The sequence below is a fragment of the Carcharodon carcharias genome, chromosome 13, assembly GCF_017639515.1.
Source record: "Carcharodon carcharias isolate sCarCar2 chromosome 13, sCarCar2.pri, whole genome shotgun sequence".
Classification (NCBI taxonomy): Eukaryota; Metazoa; Chordata; class Chondrichthyes; order Lamniformes; family Lamnidae; genus Carcharodon; species Carcharodon carcharias.
The window spans coordinates 119,282,860-119,303,515 of record NC_054479.1 but is presented as its reverse complement, the minus strand read 5'-3'; the positions used below and the strand labels follow the sequence as shown (position 1 = coordinate 119,303,515).

General features: G+C 44.0%; 2 protein-coding genes across 2 annotated transcripts in view; one reads left to right on the top strand and one right to left on the bottom strand.

The window, feature by feature from the left end:
• Positions 1-12,050, bottom strand: part of lrrc17 (leucine rich repeat containing 17) — a 43,661-nt gene extending 31,611 nt beyond the window's left edge. The window contains exon 1 of the mRNA XM_041203639.1: positions 11,778-12,050. The gene's annotated coding sequence lies outside the window, so the exon portion shown is untranslated. The remainder of the gene's footprint in view (positions 1-11,777) is intronic.
• Positions 1-20,656, top strand: part of fbxl13 (F-box and leucine-rich repeat protein 13) — a 255,100-nt gene that overhangs the window by 70,471 nt on the left and 163,973 nt on the right. Inside the window, 3 exon segments of the mRNA XM_041203120.1 lie at positions 853-905; positions 10,340-10,440; positions 11,708-11,837. Coding sequence (XP_041059054.1) covers positions 853-905; positions 10,340-10,440; positions 11,708-11,837 — 284 coding nt within the window.

The following is a 20,656-nucleotide window of genomic DNA, read 5'->3' as shown; positions in this document are numbered from 1 at the left end:
TAAAGTATTGGATATCTAGTAATCAGAAAGTCCAGTCATTTACCCTGATCTTGTTTATGGGAATTTGAACATCAAAGCGGCTCTTTGGCAGAAATATTTTTAATGGGATACCCTATCTAAACATAATGCAAAAATAACCAATAATCTGTTTACGCTGATGGATCTTTTATGAGCCAATTGAGTGACTTAAAAATGCATTTTGAAAAACTCAATTGATACTTTTCCTTTGAAATTTCTATTGTACAAAATAAAGTTTTAATCAAACTTCAAATAATTGTATATTTCAATGTAGTTACATTTATCCATTGAATTTTCTTTTGCTTTTTTAGAACAATTTCACACAATAAACAAATGGATTTTAATTAAATAAAAACAAAAAACTGCGGATGCTGGAAATCCAAAACAAAAACAGGATTACCTGGAAAAACTCAGCAGGTCTGGCAGCAACGGTGGAGAAGAAAAGAGTTGACGTTTCGAGTCCTCATGACCCTTCAACAGAACTGGGTGAATCCAGGCGGCCACATTTACATTTGGATTCATCCAGTTCTGTTGAAGGGTCATGAGGACTCGAAACATCAACTCTTGTCTTCTCCGCCGATGCTGCCAGACATGCTGTATTTTTCCAGGTAATTCTGTTTTTGAAATGGATTTTAATTGTTCAGCCATTGATTGTAGATTATTATAGGCCATGATACTATTAATTACATGGCATAAACATTCCTTTCTTATAAACTAGCCATATCCTCCATCTCACCATGCACAATACCAAGAGAGATCTACTAGTACATACAGTTTTCTCATGTAAATTGAACATTTACTGTGTATTGTAAATTTTATATTGTGTATTTTCAGGTGACTGTCGAAATCTGCAGGACCTAAACCTAACTGAATGTACAAGTTTAACCGTAAGTGGAAAACTTCTTAAGGTGGTGATCCATGCTGGGATACAGATGTACCAGTAACTAGCCAAATGACCATTCTTTATTTATGGAGGAAATTTTAACTCACCCTCTGCTTAGTGAGAATGATGTGAATAAGCAATTAAAATGGAGAAACTCCATTTCCTGCTCTATTGATGGCATTTTGGATTCCAGTGCTGCTGGTTTGGTAGTGGTCGAGACATTTGCTGAACTTGGGCAGTTTCAATACAATTAGAGTTCCATGACTAATGGGAAACTGATTGTATTTTAACCCAGACCTAAGCAGCGACTCCGCTGTGACTTACCCACAATATCAGATTGACAGCTGTCAGAAGGACAAAGAGACCTTGAAGATAAGTTTAAAAAAAACTTTCCTCTGTGGAGCCTTAAACACAATTTTCTGCTCCAACCCATTGTCCTGTTGCTGTTTTCCATCCAACTGGGCAATTGACTGGCACCATAAAGATGAGGACTGGAGATTAGAGTGCTGCAGCCCTCAAAATTAACCCGAGTGCCCAAAACCAGCAGAGGATTAAAATTCACTATTTTATCTGACCAAATAGGAGGCATTACAGCTTAGCTCAATGCTATAATTAGCCAATATTTGTACACATATACGTTCGAACAGGGACCTTTAACTCAGGCGGCCACATTTACATTTTTTTCTCACTCAAGGGGCTGATGAGCAAATTTTGGAAAAATAAGATTTGGCACAACAATAAACTGAATTTCAAAAAACACGTTGAAGTATTAAGAAAAGAAACAATTGCTGAGCAAAAGTAAAGCAATGTCATAACAATCAATTGTTAAGTTAAAAAAGAGTAATTAATAAAAAAATGACCAGAGTGTGAGGGGGTCAGTGTGTGCGTGTCCGGCTCACTTCAACGTCAGGGTGCTCAGTCAGTCACTCACCCTCACCCACTATGAGTGTGTGTATATGTGTTTGTGTGTGGTGGTGAGAGTGAGCAAGAAACCTGAGAATAGGAGCAGGGCAGATACTCACTCACAATGTCCTACACCATCTCTCTCTCGCTCTCACTCCCACTCACTCACTCCTGCAGACACACACTCTTGCTACTCTCTCACTTCCACAAACACACACTCCCTCTCTCCCATAGACTCCATCTCTCTCACATACACACACCCCTTCAATCACTCTCCCATTCCCACACACAGACTATGGTGCCGTCCCCTCCCCAGGGCTTGCCAAAGCCTCGCCCTCCCCGGGGCCTGCCAAAATCTCGCCCTCCCCGGGGCCCATCAGAACCTCACTCTCCCCAGAGCCTGCCAAAGCCTCGCCCTTCCCAGGGCCCGGCAAAGCCTCGCCCTCCCCGGGGCCCGCCAAAACCTCGCTCTCCCTGGGGCCCACCAAAGCCTCACCCTCCCTGGGGCCCAGCAGCCCTGAGCACACTCACTGCCACCAGCTGCTCCTCCAGTCAGAGACTGTTTTTCTCCCTATTTGCTGCTGAGTAGCAAATGCGGGAAAGGAATGGTCTATGATTGGAGGAGAAGCCCCTTTCAAAATCTTGAATTGCACTTACCTGCATTTTGAACTTACCACCTGTCTTACCAGCTTTTGAACATTGGCTCCCAGGACAACATGGGGGCTCATGGGCCGCCAGTTGGACAAGCCTGCTTTACTAGTGCCTTCAGCCATTTCTTGATATCACGTGGAGTGAATCGAATTGGTGGAGGACTGGCATATGCAATGCTGGGGATGTCAGGAGGAGGCCAAAATGGATCTTTTGCATCTTTTGAAAAGCGCTTTATCTTTTGCACTGATTTGCTGGGCTCTCCCACCATTGAGGATGGGGATATTTGTGGAGCCTGCTTCTCCAATGAGTTGTTTAACTGTCCACCACGACCGAATGTGGCAGGGCTGCAGAGTCTAGATCTGATCCATTGGTTATTAGCTCTTTCTATCACTTGCTGCTTATGCTGTTTGGCATGCAAGTAGCCCTCTGTTGTAACTTCACTGGACCGACACCTCATTCTTAGGTATGCCTGATGCTGGTCCTGGCATGCCCACCTGCACTCTTCATTGAAGCAGGGTTGATCCCTCAGCTTAATGGTAATGATAGAGTGAGGGATATGTCGGGCCATGAAGTTAAAAATTGTATACAATTCTGCTGCTGCTGATGCCATAGCACCTCATGGATGCCCAGTTTTGAGTTGCTATATCTGTTCAAAACCTATCCCATTTAGCACATTGGTAGCGCCACACAATACGATGGAGGATATCCTCAATGTAAAGATAGGACTTTTTCTCCACAAGGACTGTGCGGTGGTCACTCCTATCAACACTGTCATGGACAGATGCATCTGCGACAGGTAGATTGGTGAGGACAAGGTCAAGTAAGTTTTTTCTTATTGTTGTCTCCCTCATCATCTGCTGCAGACCAGTCTAGCAGCTATGTCCTTTAGGACATGGCCAACTTAGTCAGTAGTGGTACCGAGTCATTCTTGGTGATAGACATTGAAGTCCCTCACCCAGAGTACAATCTGTGCCCTCATCACCCTCTGTGCCTTTTCTAATTGCTGTTCATCATGGAGGAGTATCAATTCATCAGCTGAGGGATGTTAGGTGTAATCAGCAGGTTTCCTTGCCCATGTTTTACTTGATGCATGAGACTTCCTGGGGTCTGTGGTCAATGTTGAGGGCACCCAGGACAACTCCCTCCCAACTTTATACCACTGTGCCACCACCTCTGGTGGGTCTGTCCTGCAGGTGAGACAGGACATACCCAGGGATGGTGATGGTGCAGTCTGGGATGTAAGGTATAATTCCGTGAGTATGACTTGTCAGGCTGTTGCTTGGCTACTCTGTGGGACAGCTCTCCCCATTTTGGCACGAGCCCCCAGATGTTAGTATGGAAGAGTTTGCAGGTTGACAAGGCTGGGATTGCTGTTGTCGGTTCTAGCGACTAGGTCGATGCCTGGTGGTCCGTTCAGTTTTATTCCTGTTTGCCAACTTCAGAGGATTGATACAACTGAATGGTTTGCCAGGCAATTTCAGAGGGCATTTAAGAATCAGCCTCATTGCTGAGGGTCTGGACTCACATATAGGACAGACTAGGTAAAGGCAGCAGGTTTGATTCCTTAATGGACATTAGTGAATCAGGTGGGTTTTTATCACAATCTACAATGGATTCATGATCACCATTACTGACACTAGATTTAATTCCAGATTTATTCATTGAACTTAAGTTCCATCAGTTTCTGTGGTGGCATTTGAACCCGTGTCCCCACAGCATTAGTCTGGGCCTCTGGATTACTAGACCAATAACATTGCTACTACAGCACCACCTCCCCTTTGTTTGCATGTTTGAAGGACAAATGGCATTTTATGACTATAGCAGAAATGCTACTTGCCCACATAAAGTAATAGAAAGATGCTGTGTTTCAACTTTCAAAAGTATTTTTGAGGCATGGTGAAAGGAAGTAGCCAAGGCAGTAGTGGTTAACTATGTTATCCAACATAGTGTCACAGAAGTTTAATGACCATACCCGATCAGGCAACATAAGAGGAGCTAGACACTTCATGGACTCTTACCTCTCAGATGACAACAAAAGACTACTATTTGGATACAGCCCTTAAGTGCACTTTCAGGAACTGATTGTTGCAAATCTGGTCTTCAACAAGCTTCAGCCAAAAGTGGTGAGTGGATGATGCATCTCAACTTCCTCCCGAGGTCCCCAGCATCACCGATGCTGGTCTTCAGCCAATTCGATTCACACCGTGTGACATTAAGAAATGGCTTAAGGCACTGGATATTGCAAAGGCTATGGGCCCTGACAACATTCCAGCAATAGTACTGAAGACTTGTGCTTCAGAACTAGCTCCACCCTTAGCCATGCTGTTCCAGTACAGCTACAACACTGCCATCTACCTGGAAATTTGGAAATATGTCCTGTCCACAAATAGCAGGGCAAATGCAACCTGGCCAATTACCACTCCATGAGTCTACTCTCAATAATCAGCAAAGTGTTGGAAGGGGTTGTTGACAGTGCTATCAAGCGGCACTTACTCAGCAATAACCTGCTCACTGACACTCAGTTTGAGTTCCACCAGTGCTACTCAGTTCCTGACCTCATTACAGCCTTAGTTCAAACATGGACAAAAGAATTCACTCCTGAGGCGAGGTGAGAGTGACCGCCCTTGACATCAAGGCAGCATTTGACCAAGTGTGGCATCAAGGAGCCCCAGCAAAACTGGAGTCAATGGGAATCGGGGGAAAACTCTCCACTGGTTGGAGTCATACCTAGCACAAAGGAAGATAGTTGTGATTGTTGGATGTCAATAGTCTCAGTTCCAGGACATCACTGCAGGAGTTCCACAGGGTAGTGTCCTTGGCCCAACCATCTTCAGCTGCTTCATCAATGACCTTCCCTCCATCATAAGGTCGGAAGTGGGGATGTTTGCTGATGATTGCACAATATTCAGCACCATTCATGACTCCTTAGATACTGAAGCAGTCCGTGTCCAAATGCTGTAAGACCTGGACAGCATTCAGCCTTGGGCTGATAAGTGGCAAGTTACATTCGTGCCAAGTGGCAAGTTATATTCGTGTACCATCAATAAGATGCACTGCAGCAAGTCACCTAGGCTCCTTCGACAGGGTCTTCCAAACCTGCACCCTCTATCAATTAGGAGGACAAGGGCAGCAGATGCATGGGAACATCGCCACATGCCGCATTCGCCTCCAAGCCACGCACCATCCTGACTTGGAACTATATCTCCATTCCTTCACTGTTGCTGGGTCAAAATCCTAGAAGTTGTTCCCTAACAGCACTGTAGGTGTACCTACACCATATGGATTGCAACGCTTCAAGAAGGTGGCTCACCAATACCTTTTCAAGATTGGCAGTAAAAATGCTGGCCTATCCAGCAACAACCTGGTCCCATGAAAGAATAAGAAAAAATAAAATGAGTAGTTGTCAAATTGGAATGCTTTCTCCCTCTTGTAAAGTTGATGACTAAAATTCAGTTCAACTGCAATGTATGGCAACATTATAGAAGTTAGCCACATGTCAGTACAGTTATCCTGGCAATCTTGCTTAGCCAACAGATTTCTTCCTGATTTTCCCCCAGGTTCATGGCACAGATGACAGTATTCATGCTTTCTGCCACCTCTGTTATGCTGCTCCAATACTGGTGCCCCCACCCTTCAAGAAAAACCATCCTTCAATGCAAAATCTCTACAGTTGTGTCACCAAGTTGGGTCATGTCTGCCTCTAGCTATTTACACCTGAATCAAATCATTCTTAAGGCCAGCCAACAACCCTTTAAAAGTTGTAACCTAATTGTTATGTATACTTTGCTGAGAGCTCAGACAGCTATTGGAATAACAGAACGCCTGCTCCCCAGAGGAAACATTGATCAATTGACAGCTCAGGCTCTCTGATCTCTGCAGTCAATTTCACAATGTTTGTTTACACAAGTTAAGTGGTTTCAAGGGGTTGTGGTTTGTGGTTTTTGAAACTTCAAAGGACCTAGACCACAGAATCACAGAATTACACTTTTATTAGTTAGAAGTCCAGACTTTTTTAAAGCATAGGAAAAAGTTGTCCTTGGATTACTTTTTTTTCAAAGTTTTTTTTTAACATATACCACTATACATTATGGGGTTAATTGGTTTTACAAAGTGTACAGTGGGTCAATGGGCATGGAAGTGCCATGGCTTGGCATATGGTGCATGACGAGCCATAGAGGGAGGATGGAAGGGCAGGGCTTGGCAAAGAGGTATGAGGAGCCTGAGGGGATGGGTGGAAGGGAAGAGCTTGACATAGGGAACATGAGAGGCCAGAGGGGGTGGGTGGAAAGGCAGAGCTTGACATTGGGGATATTAGAGGGTGGGTAGAAAGGCAGCACTTGGCTTAGGGGGCATGAGGAGCCTGAGGAGTTGGGTGGAGTGGTAGAGTTTGGCATGGGGGGCATTAGGGGCCTGAGGGGGTGGGTGGAAGGGAAACACTTGGCATAGGGGGCATGAGTGGCCTGAGAGGGTGGGTGGAAGGGCAGAGCTTTGCATGGGGTGCATGAGGGGACATGGAGGTTAGGTGGGGGCAAGAGGTGGCACAGATAGGGCATGAGGAGTGTTTGGATTGTGAAGGGGGGTGTGAGGGAAAAGTCCCAATGCACCAAGGGAGACCTTTTGGACAGCCCACCTCTGCAGCTGGCAGCCCAACTCCAGCCTGCACCCATGCCCCAGCAATGAAGATTCTGCCTTTGCAGGCACTTTCTCCCAAGCCAGGTGGGCCAAGCTGGGAACTTTTCGATGTCCCCTACATGCCTAAAGGATGAAAATCGAAGCAATTAGGTCAGATGACTGAAAGCTTGATCAGCGAGGTAGGTTTTGTAGAGTGTCTTAAAGGAGGAAAGCTAGGTAGAGAGGAGGAGAGGTGTAGAGAGGGAATTCCAGAGTTTTGGACCTAGGCAACTGAAGGCATAGTAACCAATGGTGAAGCAATTAAAATTGGGAATGCACAAGAAGCCAGAAATAGAGGAATGCAGATATCTCAGAGGGGTTTGGGGCTGGAGGTAATTACAGTGATAGGGAAGGGCAAAGCCATTGAGGGGTTTGAAAACATTTCTTGCCCTGGAGCCATTGTAAGTCAGTTAGCTCAGGGGTGATAGGGAAATGAGATTTGGTGCAAGTTAATACATGCGCAGCAGAGTTTTGGATGACCTGCAATTTACGGAGGGTAGAATGTGGGAGACCAGCTAGTAGTGTGTTGTAATAGTGGTGTCTAGAGGTACTGAAGACATGAAAGAAGATTTCAGTAACAAATGAGTTTAAACAGGGACGTTGCCGGGCGATATTGCAGAGCTGGAAATTGGAAGTCCTAGTGATGCCTGGATATAAGTTTGGAAGCTCACCTCAAGGTCAAATATTACATCAAGATTCCAGCAGTTCTGTTGAAGAGTCATGAGGACTCGCCACATCAACTCTTTTCTTCTCCGCCGATGCTGCCAGACCTGCTGAGTTTTTCCAGGTAATTCTGTTTTTGTTTTGGATTTCCAGCATCCGCAGTTTTTTGTTCTTATCAAGATTCCAATTTAATTGGAAAAAATTTCTGCTCATGCAGTCTGGATGTTGGATAGATGGTCTAATAATTTAGCAACAGTGGAGGTGTTGAGAGAGATGATGGTGAGGTAGAGCTGGATGTCATCAGCATACAAATGAAAACTAACACTGTACCTTCAAATTATGTTGCCAAGGGGTGAGAAATAGAAGGGGACCAAGGATAGATCCTTGGGGACACCAATGGTAACTGTGCAGGAGCAGGAGGACAAGCCATTGCAACTGATTCTCTGGGCTTTGCCTCCAAAATGGTGGATGGACCCAGATCTGGAAGTCCCATTTCTGACCAATCCCATTTTTCCCAGAAAAAGAAAGGGGACAGAGCCAAGTTCAATCAGATCCAATTTTCACTTTGCCCTTCCCTATCACTGTAATTACCTCCAGCCCCAAACCCCTCTGAGATATCTGCATTCCTCTATTTCTGGCTTCTTGTGCATTCCCAATTTTAATTGCTTCACCATTGGTTACTATGCCTTCAGTTGCCTAGGTTCAAAACTCCTTATCCCGCAGCATGGGAGTTATGACTTTTTAAAGTAGTCGTAATTGCTCTTGAGTGGCAGATAATGTATGTAGAACTGTCCAGCTGTCAAGTTACTTAAATCCCCTGCCCTTTAAAAAAGTAATAAAAACAATCTGCCTGCGTCAGTGAGAGGTGGAAAAAAAAATAATTCTAGCAGTTACAATAGCTGTTTGTTGACATTATCCAAAAGGCTATCATATTATTATTAATGATAGGTTGTGAAAAGCAAACATCCATTATCTCAGTAGGGGAGTTATAAATTTGATTGACAGCTCAAAGAGGTTATTAAAGTATTGAATGTGGGGTTATGAACATAACTGTTTTTATAAAGGATTGAGTACCTGAGAGGAATTGGCTTTCATGAATGGAAGCATTTTTTTATATAGTGAGGGCTGTAATAGATGTTTAGAACTTATACCATCTCAACACGGCTCCTGAGGTCTGTATATAGTGGATACTGGGTGAGTTAGCATGGAGGATGTAAGGACAAAGAATGGTGGGTTGGTATGAGTTGGCATTAAGGTGTTAAAGGGGCTATAAGGGGCCATAGGGGAGGTTAGGTGCATGGGCTGGCTAGAGATAGCATGGAGGTGGCATAGGGGATATAAATGGTCTTGTGGTGGGTGGGGGGCACGAGTTGGCAATGAGGGGACATAGCGAGTAGATGGGAGGGTGAGGGCTGGAGGGCTTAGTATCGAAAAGAACAACTGGGACAATGTCCCAGAAAACAGGAGTGGACCTTTTAAACTGCCTTCCCTGGCAGCCCCTGTGGCTGCATCCATGGGGCAGTGGGCTTGCCTCCAACCTGCATGCCCCGCCCCCCAAATGAAGATCCTGCCATTTGGGGACCTTTTTCCTGAGCTGGTGCGTGCACAAGCTGGGAAATTTCCTGAATTGTACTCCCTGACTCAGGAGTGAAAATCCAAGCCTCTGGCTATAATTGGAAAGATAAGAATTGAACTAGGTAAGTTGCAATAGGAAAGTGTGGTCAACTATGTCAAAGGCTGCAGGCAGCACAAAAAAGATCTCACAATCATATAAGATGTCATTTGTGACTTTGTTCTTGATGGAAAGAAATAAATTTTCATTGTCTCAGAGTCCAAAAATCTGTCTTTTTAATTTCCTCTCATTTTTTCCAAGATAATCAGAATCACAATTTTTTCCCCCACTATGCATTCCTTAATTTTTAGGATGTTGAATACATACAAACCTAGAACTTGGGCTGGTGTCTGGACTAACTGAATTTAACTTCTGAATTATTTAAATGGAGATTCTCTGAGAATGCATTATGTTACAGTCATTTGATTATGTTCAGATGAAAGCAAAATACTGCAGATGCTGGAAATCTGAAACAAAAACAGAAAATGCTGGAAAAACTCAGCAGATCTGATAGCATCTGAAGAGAGAGAAAAACAAAGTTAATGTTTCCAGTCTGTATGACCCTTAGAATGAATGCTGTCAGATCTGCTGAGTTTTTCTAGCATTTTCTGTTTTTGATTTGATGTCACCCTTTCCCTTAGAAAATCTTTGAAGCCATTTAAAATGCTGACAAATAAAACACCAGCCATACTCTGGAAATAGCATTTGTATTTTCCTGCCATTATCAGAACACTCATTTTGCAACTAAGTAATTAGTAACCTGAACAGTCCTGTTAAGATATTACAGATGTTCATCAGTTCTCTGTGGACAGCTGAAATTCACAAAGCAATACCCTGAGCAAATCTTTACTCAGAGGTTACAAGCAACATATATGTATCTGTGTTTATTTTTACTCTTAAAGTTTTCACCTATTTGATTGTTTCCATCCATTGTTTAGGATGAATTTGTGTCTATGGTGGTGGAAATGTGTACTTCACTTCTGTACCTGAACCTGGCTTACACTGCGATTAGTGATCGTACACTAAGATCATTATCAAAGTAAGTCACCATTACAATTCTCTCATAGCTATCTCTACCTGAACTTTACAACCATTGCTAGCTTATCTCAGATATATACCATAACCTCTCTATTTCACACTTTACCTCTTATATTTCCTTGCTTTCATCCAATTTATCTATCACATTTATTTAGTAGAAATGATATCAATGCTTCATTGATCTGTCAATAGGTATACTTGAATGATGAGTGAAGGGATCTGTAGGTGATTTTTTCTTAGTAAGGCCAAAGAATTAACAGTCACCACATCAAAAGTAACACATCACACGAAGATATCTTAAGTGCCTTTACATAAGGAGGCAATATAAATTCTGTATTAATTATGATTTGGTCTTCAAGAAGATGCCAAAATACAAATGACAACTGAGAATATCTGAAATTGTAAATGTAGTACTTTAACTTTTCGATTAACAGCTCACACTTTCGACACTGAGGTATGCCAGATTGGGTAATCAATACACACAGTGAAAAGAATTTAAAATTTGTTATATTAACAGCTTTGTCTTACAAAACAGTTGCATCTATGCTGAACAAACACTGGATGCCAATAAACTCTATATTTGGGTTAACTAAAAACTAATGCAAGTAAATCTAATATAGCTCCTTATTAATAAATGCCTTGGAACTTCCATTATTTTCATTATTCAATATTGAAGGCTTTCCTGGTAGGGAATGGGAAAGAAACATTCTATAAATAACACTGGATGTCATTAGCCTCAATTGTTACCGGACTAGCTCTGTTCCGGATGCATAAGCTCTCTGCTTAGGTTAATTAAAAACAAATGTAAGACTACGATAGTACATTTATTACAAGACAGAAAACTTGTCTCTAAAACTAAACTTTAAGTCATGTTTTATTGCTTTGTAAGTGCAATAAAATGTAAAATTTACATTTTATTTTTGCCTCTGTATTTCCCATATTTTTTGTCTTCCCATATTTTCTTTGTCTTCCCATTCTACTACTGAATAAAACTAAAAAAACTGATTTGTAAATCTGCTGAGTAGCTGTTTATTTAAAAAGTTTAAATAAATAACGTCAAAGGAACTTATTATGGAGATTTAACTGCATGTTTCACTCCATACATGGCTGTTACATCACTCAAAAGTATGCTGCGTCTGATTTAATGCCGCCAAAAAGCTACAACTTGTAAAATTCCAGCAAGAAAACTTTGCATGGTAGATGCCTATTCTATGCTTTCCTATTCTATGCCTTGTGATTTAACTGAAATGCCACTACTTTCTTTCAAGGTTTGGATTGAATCTACAGTATCTGAGCTTAGCCTACTCAAAGAAATTCACAAATAAAGGTTTGAATTACCTTGCCACAGGGAAGGGCTGCCACAAGCTCGTCTACCTGGACATTTCAGGTTGTACTCAGGTTGGTCTACAGAACGTTTTGCTCTTAGTGGAAGCTGTGTGGTTTACAATCCCCCTGCGGAGCTGAAGACTGAGTAATGCAGGAAGGGGGAGGGGGATTGAGCTGGTGTAGCGTTACAGAATCCCAACTGCCTAAAAAAATATTTCCTCAGGCTTTTGGCGGAATTCCTGATAGTTTTCAGGCCAGAAATATCTAATTCCCCCAGACAAAAATCCAGTCTGGTTGTTAATGCTATACATCCTGTTTTATTCTACCACTGTTGGTGATGGTTGTTTGCAGCTTTAGGAGCCGAAAATCTGTGCCGCATCAGCACACTCGCCCCATAAAACCCAACACGGATGATTCCAATTTTCTCTGAGAAGTGCGGTTTGGGGAAGAGACTCGGTCTACCCCAAACAAGGTTTCCGTTGTCAGGGGAGGGGATTCCTCAGCTAGAAATTTGTTCATTCCTACCCTGGAAGAATACTATGCCTAGCAAATGCATCAACTACTTAAGGGGTGGAAGTTGAGCACACTTGGACCCAAGGCTATCGCAGCCTGAACCCTCAAAGACTTGCCAGAGTTTATTTCATTTAGCCACACACACTATCCTCTACAGACTCCATCATGTAGGCTCCCACTGCAATATTGAAAATAAGCAACCTACTCTTGATGCTGTATACTCTGAAGGAATTAAGAATAAAGGTTACCAATTGATGCAAATCAAAATATATACTGAAATGTTGACCTCCTGGGAATTAATATCCAACTTAAATTATTTTGTATTGTGGAGAATTGTTGTATTCTCCCTTTCCGTGTCTCTACACACAGCATAGTAAAAGATTTTGCTCCACCGCTTTGACTGGCTATAATTGTTACTTAGTTACATTAAAGCTCTGAAATTGTAAGCTTCTTTTGACAGAATGATGTTTGGTTTAAGATCCCTGGTTCTATCAAGTAAAGTTTATTTTGCTCTCAGTGTATGAATCTCAGTACATGGTGTGCATAGTATTTTGACTTGCAATTCCCTAGGAAGGAAAAATGGAATCTGAAAATGTGCTTGGATGAAAAACATAATTCCCCCAAAACCCAATCTTCATCTCTTTGGTTTATTTGTAATATGTTGATAATACATATTCATATCTTCTACTAAAGGGAAGGGCTGAATGATGTTTTTCAATGCGCACTCCCCTTTTCTACTACAAGAAACTGAGGAAGCCAGTTTCTAGGTTTTGTCCAGTACATCTCTCATAAAAACTACACAATGGATTCAGTAGTTTCTGATTAGCAGTGTGATGGAAAGCTCTCAGGAATTCAAAGCGCCCAATTAGAATTCACTTATCACAGCAAGAAAAGGCAGGAGATAAGCTTCTTGACCCATAAAACATACTCCAAGAGCTCTACTGATTGGAATTTTGTGAACTAGAATAAACAAGAAAGAAATGTTTTACAAATATTACTTGGGATGATCGCAGACATGACATGACAATATTATTCTCGCTGGATTTGCTGAATTATATGATGCATTAATAAGTTGTGAGGTAGAGATAGTATGAGTTTCACTATTTGGAAACTGCAGTGTAGCTGTAGGTTTAATCACCCCTATCCCCCTTCCTTTCACAATCTGAATTGCTGGTTTTGCATAACTTTCAGAAAATTGCTTAACCAATGTCAGAAACACGCTCCGCCTTTAGACATCCAGCAAAAGTTGGCCAACAGTTTCCAAATAGTGAAACTCACACTATATCACTTCAACGGCCATTTACCCACTATACATGGTATTTTTTTGACTCCTGCCACCCTCCTCAAGGATGTATTAGTACTAGCAGCAACACAGGTTGGGGTAAGATTGAAGGCAGCAAATGCAGAAATGAAAACGAGAAGTCTTAGTAATGGACAGGATGTGGATTTTGAAGCTCAGTTTTGGGTTGTACAGGATGCTGAGATTTTATATGGTGCAGTGAGTGAGTGGCCTGGGAGAGGGTGGAGTAAGTGGTAACAGAATGCAATTAATGGGGGCACCGATAACAATCTCCTTGTTCTTCTCAATGTTTAATTGAAGGAAATTGTGACTCGGACAGCTTTTCCATTGACTGTGAAGGTCATTAAGACATTAGCTTCTGAGAAATGGGATTCTTCCAGACTGCTGAAAAGGACCATATGTCAGATAAATAAACTTGTATTCATAACTGTATGAGGTGACTAAGTGGACAAATGCATGACAGATGCAGTATAATTTGGATAACTGTGAGGTTATCCACTTTGGTAGCAAAAACAGGAAGGCAACTTATTATCTGAATGGCTATAAATTGAGAGAGGGGAATGTGCAATGAGACTTGGGTGTCCTTGTATACCAGTCACTGAAGGTAAGCATGCAGGTGGTAAAGAAGGCAAATGGTATGTTGGCCTTCATAGCAAGAGGATTCGAGTACAGGAGCAGGGATGTCTTGCTGCAATTATACAGGGCCTTGGTGAGACCACACCTGGAATATTGTGTGTAGTTTTGGTCTCGTTATCTGAGGAAGGATGTTCTTGCTATAGAGGGAGTGCAGCGAAGGTTTACCAGACTGATTCCTGGGATGACAGGACTGACATATGAGTAGAGATTGAGTCAGTTAGGATTATATTCACTGGAATTCAGAAGAATGAGGGGGGATCTCATAGAAACTTATTAAATTCTAACAGGAGTATACAGGGTAGATGCAGGAAGGATGTTCCCGATGGTAGGGGAGTCCAGAACCAGGGGTCACAGTCTGAGGATACGGGGTAGACCATTTAGGACGTAGATGAGGAGAAATTTCTTCATCCAGAGAGTGGTGAGCCTGTGGAATTCGTTACCACAGAAAGTAGTTGAGGCTGAAACATTGTATGTTTTCGAGAAGGAGTTGGATATAGCTCTTGGGGTGAAAGGGATCAAAGGATATGGGGAGAAAGCGGGAGCAGGCTATTGAGTTGGATGATCAGCCATGATCATAATGAATGGCGGAGCAGGCTCGAAGGGCCGAATGGCCTACTCCTCCTATTTTTTATGTTTCTATGAATTGGATAACTCATGCCTATGTTTGCTACAACAAACAATTTTATCACTTTTTCAATGTAGAAGTGATCTCTGCAATCTGTACTAGCTCTCTGTCCTCTCCCAAAGACTATGCTTTTCTGATTCCTGCCTTTTGTGCATTTCCTCTATGTTACTTTTAACAACACCATATAGATTTTAAAGCAACGGACACCTTACTTACAGTCCAATTATTGACCCTAAGTTTTGGATGGGTGGGTGGCATGGTGAGTTTGAAACTTAACCATTGTAGCAAAATACTGGCTCAGTAAACTCATTGGTGGGTTCCCACATAATTGGCTGACACATATAGCAATCGAACATTGCAGCTCACCTGACTCAGGGGCATAGAATCATGCAATGATACAGCTCAAATGTCATTTGACCCATTGTCTCTATGCCAACTCTTGGAAAGAGCTACCAAGTTAGCCCCATTACGCTGCCCTTTCCTGATAGCCCAGGAATGTTTTCCTTTTAACCTTTTATTCAATTTCCTTGAGAAACTTGGTATTTAATTTTCTTCCGTCACCAATTCAGACAGTGCTTCCAGATCATAACAACTTGTAATGTTATTTAATTTTCTCATGTTGTATCTTTTTTTTTGCCAATTATCTGAATAATTTTGTTGGAATTTGAACTTTCTACTAAACCCCAGAGTAAGAAAATTCTTGTCAGGGAATAATCTTGTTGGCAAAAAGGGCAATCACTAATTCAGAATGCAAACTAACAAGGTTTATTGGACAACAAAGATTAATATTTAACATTTCACTAGTTGTGGCATGGTATGATACACTGGCCAGGATTTTCCGCTCCCAATCAGGGCAGACATCATGGCAGGTGCAAGAGCTAAATCTTGTGAGAAGGCCCAAAACAGTATTTTGGATGACGTAATGCAAGGAAGCGACTGTGCGCTTCAGCTGTCAATGGCAGGCCGTGTTTTCTGTCGCCGAACATTGTGACTGTAATTAGCATAAATCTGCATCTAATCATGATGCCTGCTCACCAGAATCAGCCCTCTGTGCTGGATTAAGAGCCCATATCGGCATGTAATTAGAACGATGTGTTTCACGACAGGATTTAAACGATGTGCAGCTGGCGACCTGCACTTCGCTCAGGACTCTGAGGTTAATTCATATAAGTTGAATCGCACCACCTTCGTGGGGGATCAGCATCAGGTTTCACGGGCTGCACCATGTGGGTCTCAGGGGCTCTCTCAGGCAAGTCTCCACAGCTACCGCATCAGGGTTGAGGCAGGGTTGGCTCTTACTGTGCTGCAAGGCTAGAGCTCCATTGTGGAAGGGGCCAGACACAACTGAGGGAAGGGAAGTGGCAATAGCACTAAAGGGCCAACCAACTGAAATGTAACTTCCAAAATGAGGTCAGAGCCACAGCTGAGACAGGTTAGCAGCTGTTCAGTTGACATGCAGGGAGTCAGGGAAGTGAAGCAATTATGTCCTTTCATGCAACACTGATCCCTCAAATTGGCAATGATTGTTCCCCTGGTTTTAACCCCTCATGCGCACCCTCCAAATTCACTAGAGTTCTATGAACTGCAGAAATATTGGATGACCAGAGAAGCTTGAGGGCCCCCTTGGAAATGTGGCCATGCACCACTCACAGAGCAGAAGCCACGGAACTCCTAAAATTAATCTCATGTAGACACTGAAAATTCACCCTCATGGTCAGTCCAAACAGCGCAGTCTTGAAGTGCAGGTAAAGATGAGCCCAGTGCCTGAGCTGAAAGCACAACATTCAGTCACCTGGCCGAAGCTGTCGTCAGTTGGTCATATGAGTTGGGGGGTGGTTTTGTGGTGAACATTCATGCGCACCCTGTACTGGGCAACATTTCAGGGGCCAGTACTCTCCAACATGCCTAAAGAAGCCCTGAGGCCACAGTTGCAGATGATTCCTTGGCCGAAAGTGGATCATTGGAGAAAAATGCTGACTCTTGCATCTCTCTCATTGATACTGCAGTGAGGAGACCATCAGGAAGATGGAGCCTGGTGTTATCGCTGCATGCATTATTGCTTATAGGCAGGAGAGAAGAAGGAAAAGAACGTGATGGAAGCACCTAGCTTACCAGAGGGAGGAGCAGAACCCAACAGATCAAGGGGCAGCAGGTCCTCCTTTGGACGCCGAGGATGATCCACAGACAGCCATTATTCGTAGGCACTTCGCTAGACCCAAGGTGTATAGACATCACATGTGCTATCTGCAGATAAATGAGAATCAGTGTCGTTGATACCTCCGCATGTCAAGGGACCTGGTGACTCACATTTGCCACATTCTGCGGGATTTGGTGCCGCGGGGACTTGGAGGGCATCCATTGCCTGTGGCAATAAAAGTAACTGCCACACTCAACTTCTACACAGTAGCTCATTCCAGGGCTCTATTGGGGACCTTTGCGGGATCTCTCAAGTGTCCACCCACAAATGCATCCAGGAGATTACAAACATCATTTTTGCAAAGGCCCACAGATTTGTCAACATTGACAGAGATCAGGCAAGCAAGGACGCAAGAGCACTGGGTTTTGCTGAGATTTCCCACAGGTGCAGGGTGCCATCGGCTGCACTTATATGCATATAAAATCTCCCTGGCAACAAGCAGCCCAGTGTGTCAACTGCAAAGGCTACCACTCGCTCAATGTGCAGTTGGTGTGCGACCATAACAAACGGATCATGAAGGTTTGCGCCAGATACTCAGGAAGCATCAACGATTCGTACATCCTGAGTTGGCCTCAGATCCCTGACATTTTCCAGTGACCACACAGGATGTAGGGTAGGCTTCTCAGGGACAAGGGTTATCCGCAAAAGACATAGCTAATGACGCCTGTGCAGTGGCCTCAGACAGCTGCTGAGAGAAGGTATAATGAGATTCATGCCGCAACCCGGACATTGATGGAACACACAGTCAGGATACTGAAAATGTGGTTATGATGCCTGTACAGATCTGATGGAGTACTTCAGTACACTCTCCAGAGAGTGTCATGCATCATCATGGCTTGCTGCGCACTACACAGCCTGGCTCTGCAAAGGGGGGAGGAGTTGGCAAATGACAAAATGGAGGAGTTTCATGTCTCCTCTGATGAGCAGGACCTCAAACGGGATGATGGCGATGAGGACCTGGAAGCCAAGGATGCAGGTGAAAAGGCATTGCATGGGCCAGACAAGGCAGGCGTGCTTGTGAGACCCTCAATGCCAGCAGATTCCAGGAGGAGGATGACGAGATGCATTGAGGATCCCCCTAGACAAGTCTCCTCTATCATGGGCCAGCATGGACATGAGCATTGCTACTCCTCTAATTTCACCCATGAGCTTCCATATGACACTGCATCAACGCACAGCACGCTCACATTGCCCTGATGCTTTGAAGGATGAGAACGCCTCAAGGTCATGTGTTGGTGCTGAAATGAGGTGATATCTGGAGGAGGGTGTCCCAGCATCAGACATCAGAAAGTGCTGCCTCCTCACATATACCTCCAGCGATTGCAACAGCATCCTCCAAGATGCAGGGATACTTGGATGATCCTGAGTGGGCCAGTGGCTGCATGCTTGCAATCTGGTATGGCTCCTCAAAGAAATCCATCGGAATGAAAGCTGTCACACACGATGTGTTACATCGATGGTGAGTTAGACACATAGCACTTGGGACAAGGTACCCGATGAGATTCCGCTGCTATGACAGCACTTACAGATGACTCAGTCGGCTGTGGGACACTCCCTGAAATGACACTGACATCCAGCAGTTTATGTGAGGGTCCCTGAGCAGCTTTGATCCTAACATTGCAATGGAGGCAGAGCGCCTGAGCATGATGAGGCCAGCCATTTGGCTGCATGATACTGAGGTGCCTCCTCTAACACACAACCAGTGTGCCCTCATGGCCATCTCTGGCCCTCATGAAGTCCAAGTTGATCAGACTAATGAAGCCCTTGTGGGCATGCGTCTTTGCTTATGAGGAGCACTGTTCTGGTTCATCACATAATCTGGTTCATCACATAATCGCTCCTGTCCCATTGCTCCCCTCCACACTGTGGGAAGTGACAATGTATGATTCCAGAGCATGCCTAAAGGCTATTTTGGCCTCCAGAGATCACTATTTCGAAATAGCATCAGTGTCACTTGGCGTGTCAAGGCGATGGGATGCACAGCGCTATCGACTTAGTGACAAGAACTTTTTTCCCACAGTAGTCACAACTACAGGATGAGAGATACTTAATGTTGGACATCTCAGTGCCTGCACACAAATGTGCCATTGCTTTGTCACTTTGAGGCGGCAACATGCTCCCACTTTTTTCAGAGATAAGCAGGTTGACACTGGGAACGTCAGACACCTGTTTGGCTGAGGGCAGTGCACATAAGCTCTGATTATAGGTTCATATCATCAAAAGCCTTCCAAGAGACAGCGGGCAGATGGAGTTGGATGGTACATGAGCCATCTGCATGCATGATGACATCTCCCATTAAAGATCACACCTTCATCTTTCAAGAATGCAGATGAGATAGGGGCACACCTCTGCCTCAATTGTGTAGAGCCAAGAATGCACATAACAACACTCTGCAATGCATGAAAACGCGGTTTGTTTAACAACCATGCTTTACACGAAGGTGCATGCATTACTGATGTGGAGAGTGATGTTGAAATGGGACACTCACTGGTCAGCTGATAATACACTGCACAGAAGAGAGGCCCAGGATAGAGACAATTGTCAGAAGTGTGTGCAGGAACCAAGGTATCACACGTGATTGACAGTAACACAGCTTATCATAAGAAGGAGGCATAGACAAGAGGAGACATGTAATGATTGCAAGTATATTTACATTTGTGAATATAATATACAAATGGTTCACATCCATGCCAATGTTGTGCAATCACATCTTTTTCACTTTCCTCATCCTGCCGCTATATCGTAGTGCTTTCCTGACATCCACAGCGGAGGTGGAGGTAGGCTGTTGACTGCTACGCCCTGTTGTGATGAACTTGGCGGGCATCCTCTGGAGGGACGAGACCTGGTGGGCCCGGACCTGCTTTGGGTGTCCTGCCGTGGGGGAGGTGCACCCTCTTCGGCCTGTGGAGCTGGAGCTGATCGGGTCACAGGAAGAGGGATCTTTGATCATGTGGACACTGAGGAGTCACCTGGGTGGATGGCTCCAAGGTGTCGAGCTGCTGGTCCTTCTCCCTATGGGTGCCTGAGGACCCTTGGCTGAATCCTTGAGGTGAAAGGGCAGCTGGAGTGAGACCAAGCTGCCCCACAGCCCTCTCACATTGACACTGATGGATGCCACCAATGGCTACAGCGATAGAGTGCAGCGGTGCAAGACCATTGTCCTGGACCAAGGTTTCCATGGCGTCCACCTTCCTACTAGTCTTGACCTCGGTCCATTGACATGCTGGTGCGATCACCTCAGATTGAAGATGCACGGACTCCTCCATTGTGCATGGCAACCCAAGGAGTGCAGCTGGCATCCCTTCCTGATGTTCCCATGATTCTCTTTGCAGTTCCAGCAACTGATTTTGGATCGAGTCTGGAAACTCGTCATCTGACTCAGACTCAGCAACTTCCTGGCCTCCAGCAATCCTTCTAGTGCCGGCAATCTCGTTGTCCCTGCCTCCACCTGCTGTGGACCAGATGTTGCACAGTGCTTAACAGATTGTGATCCTGAGGCTACTCTGGAACTAGGTCCCACTGAGGTGTGTGTCCCTGCGCTGGTGGTAGGTGAACGTTGTGACAGGTCTTCTAAGGTGCTGTCCTCAGGATCCTCATCTGAGGTGTTGTCAGAGCTTGAG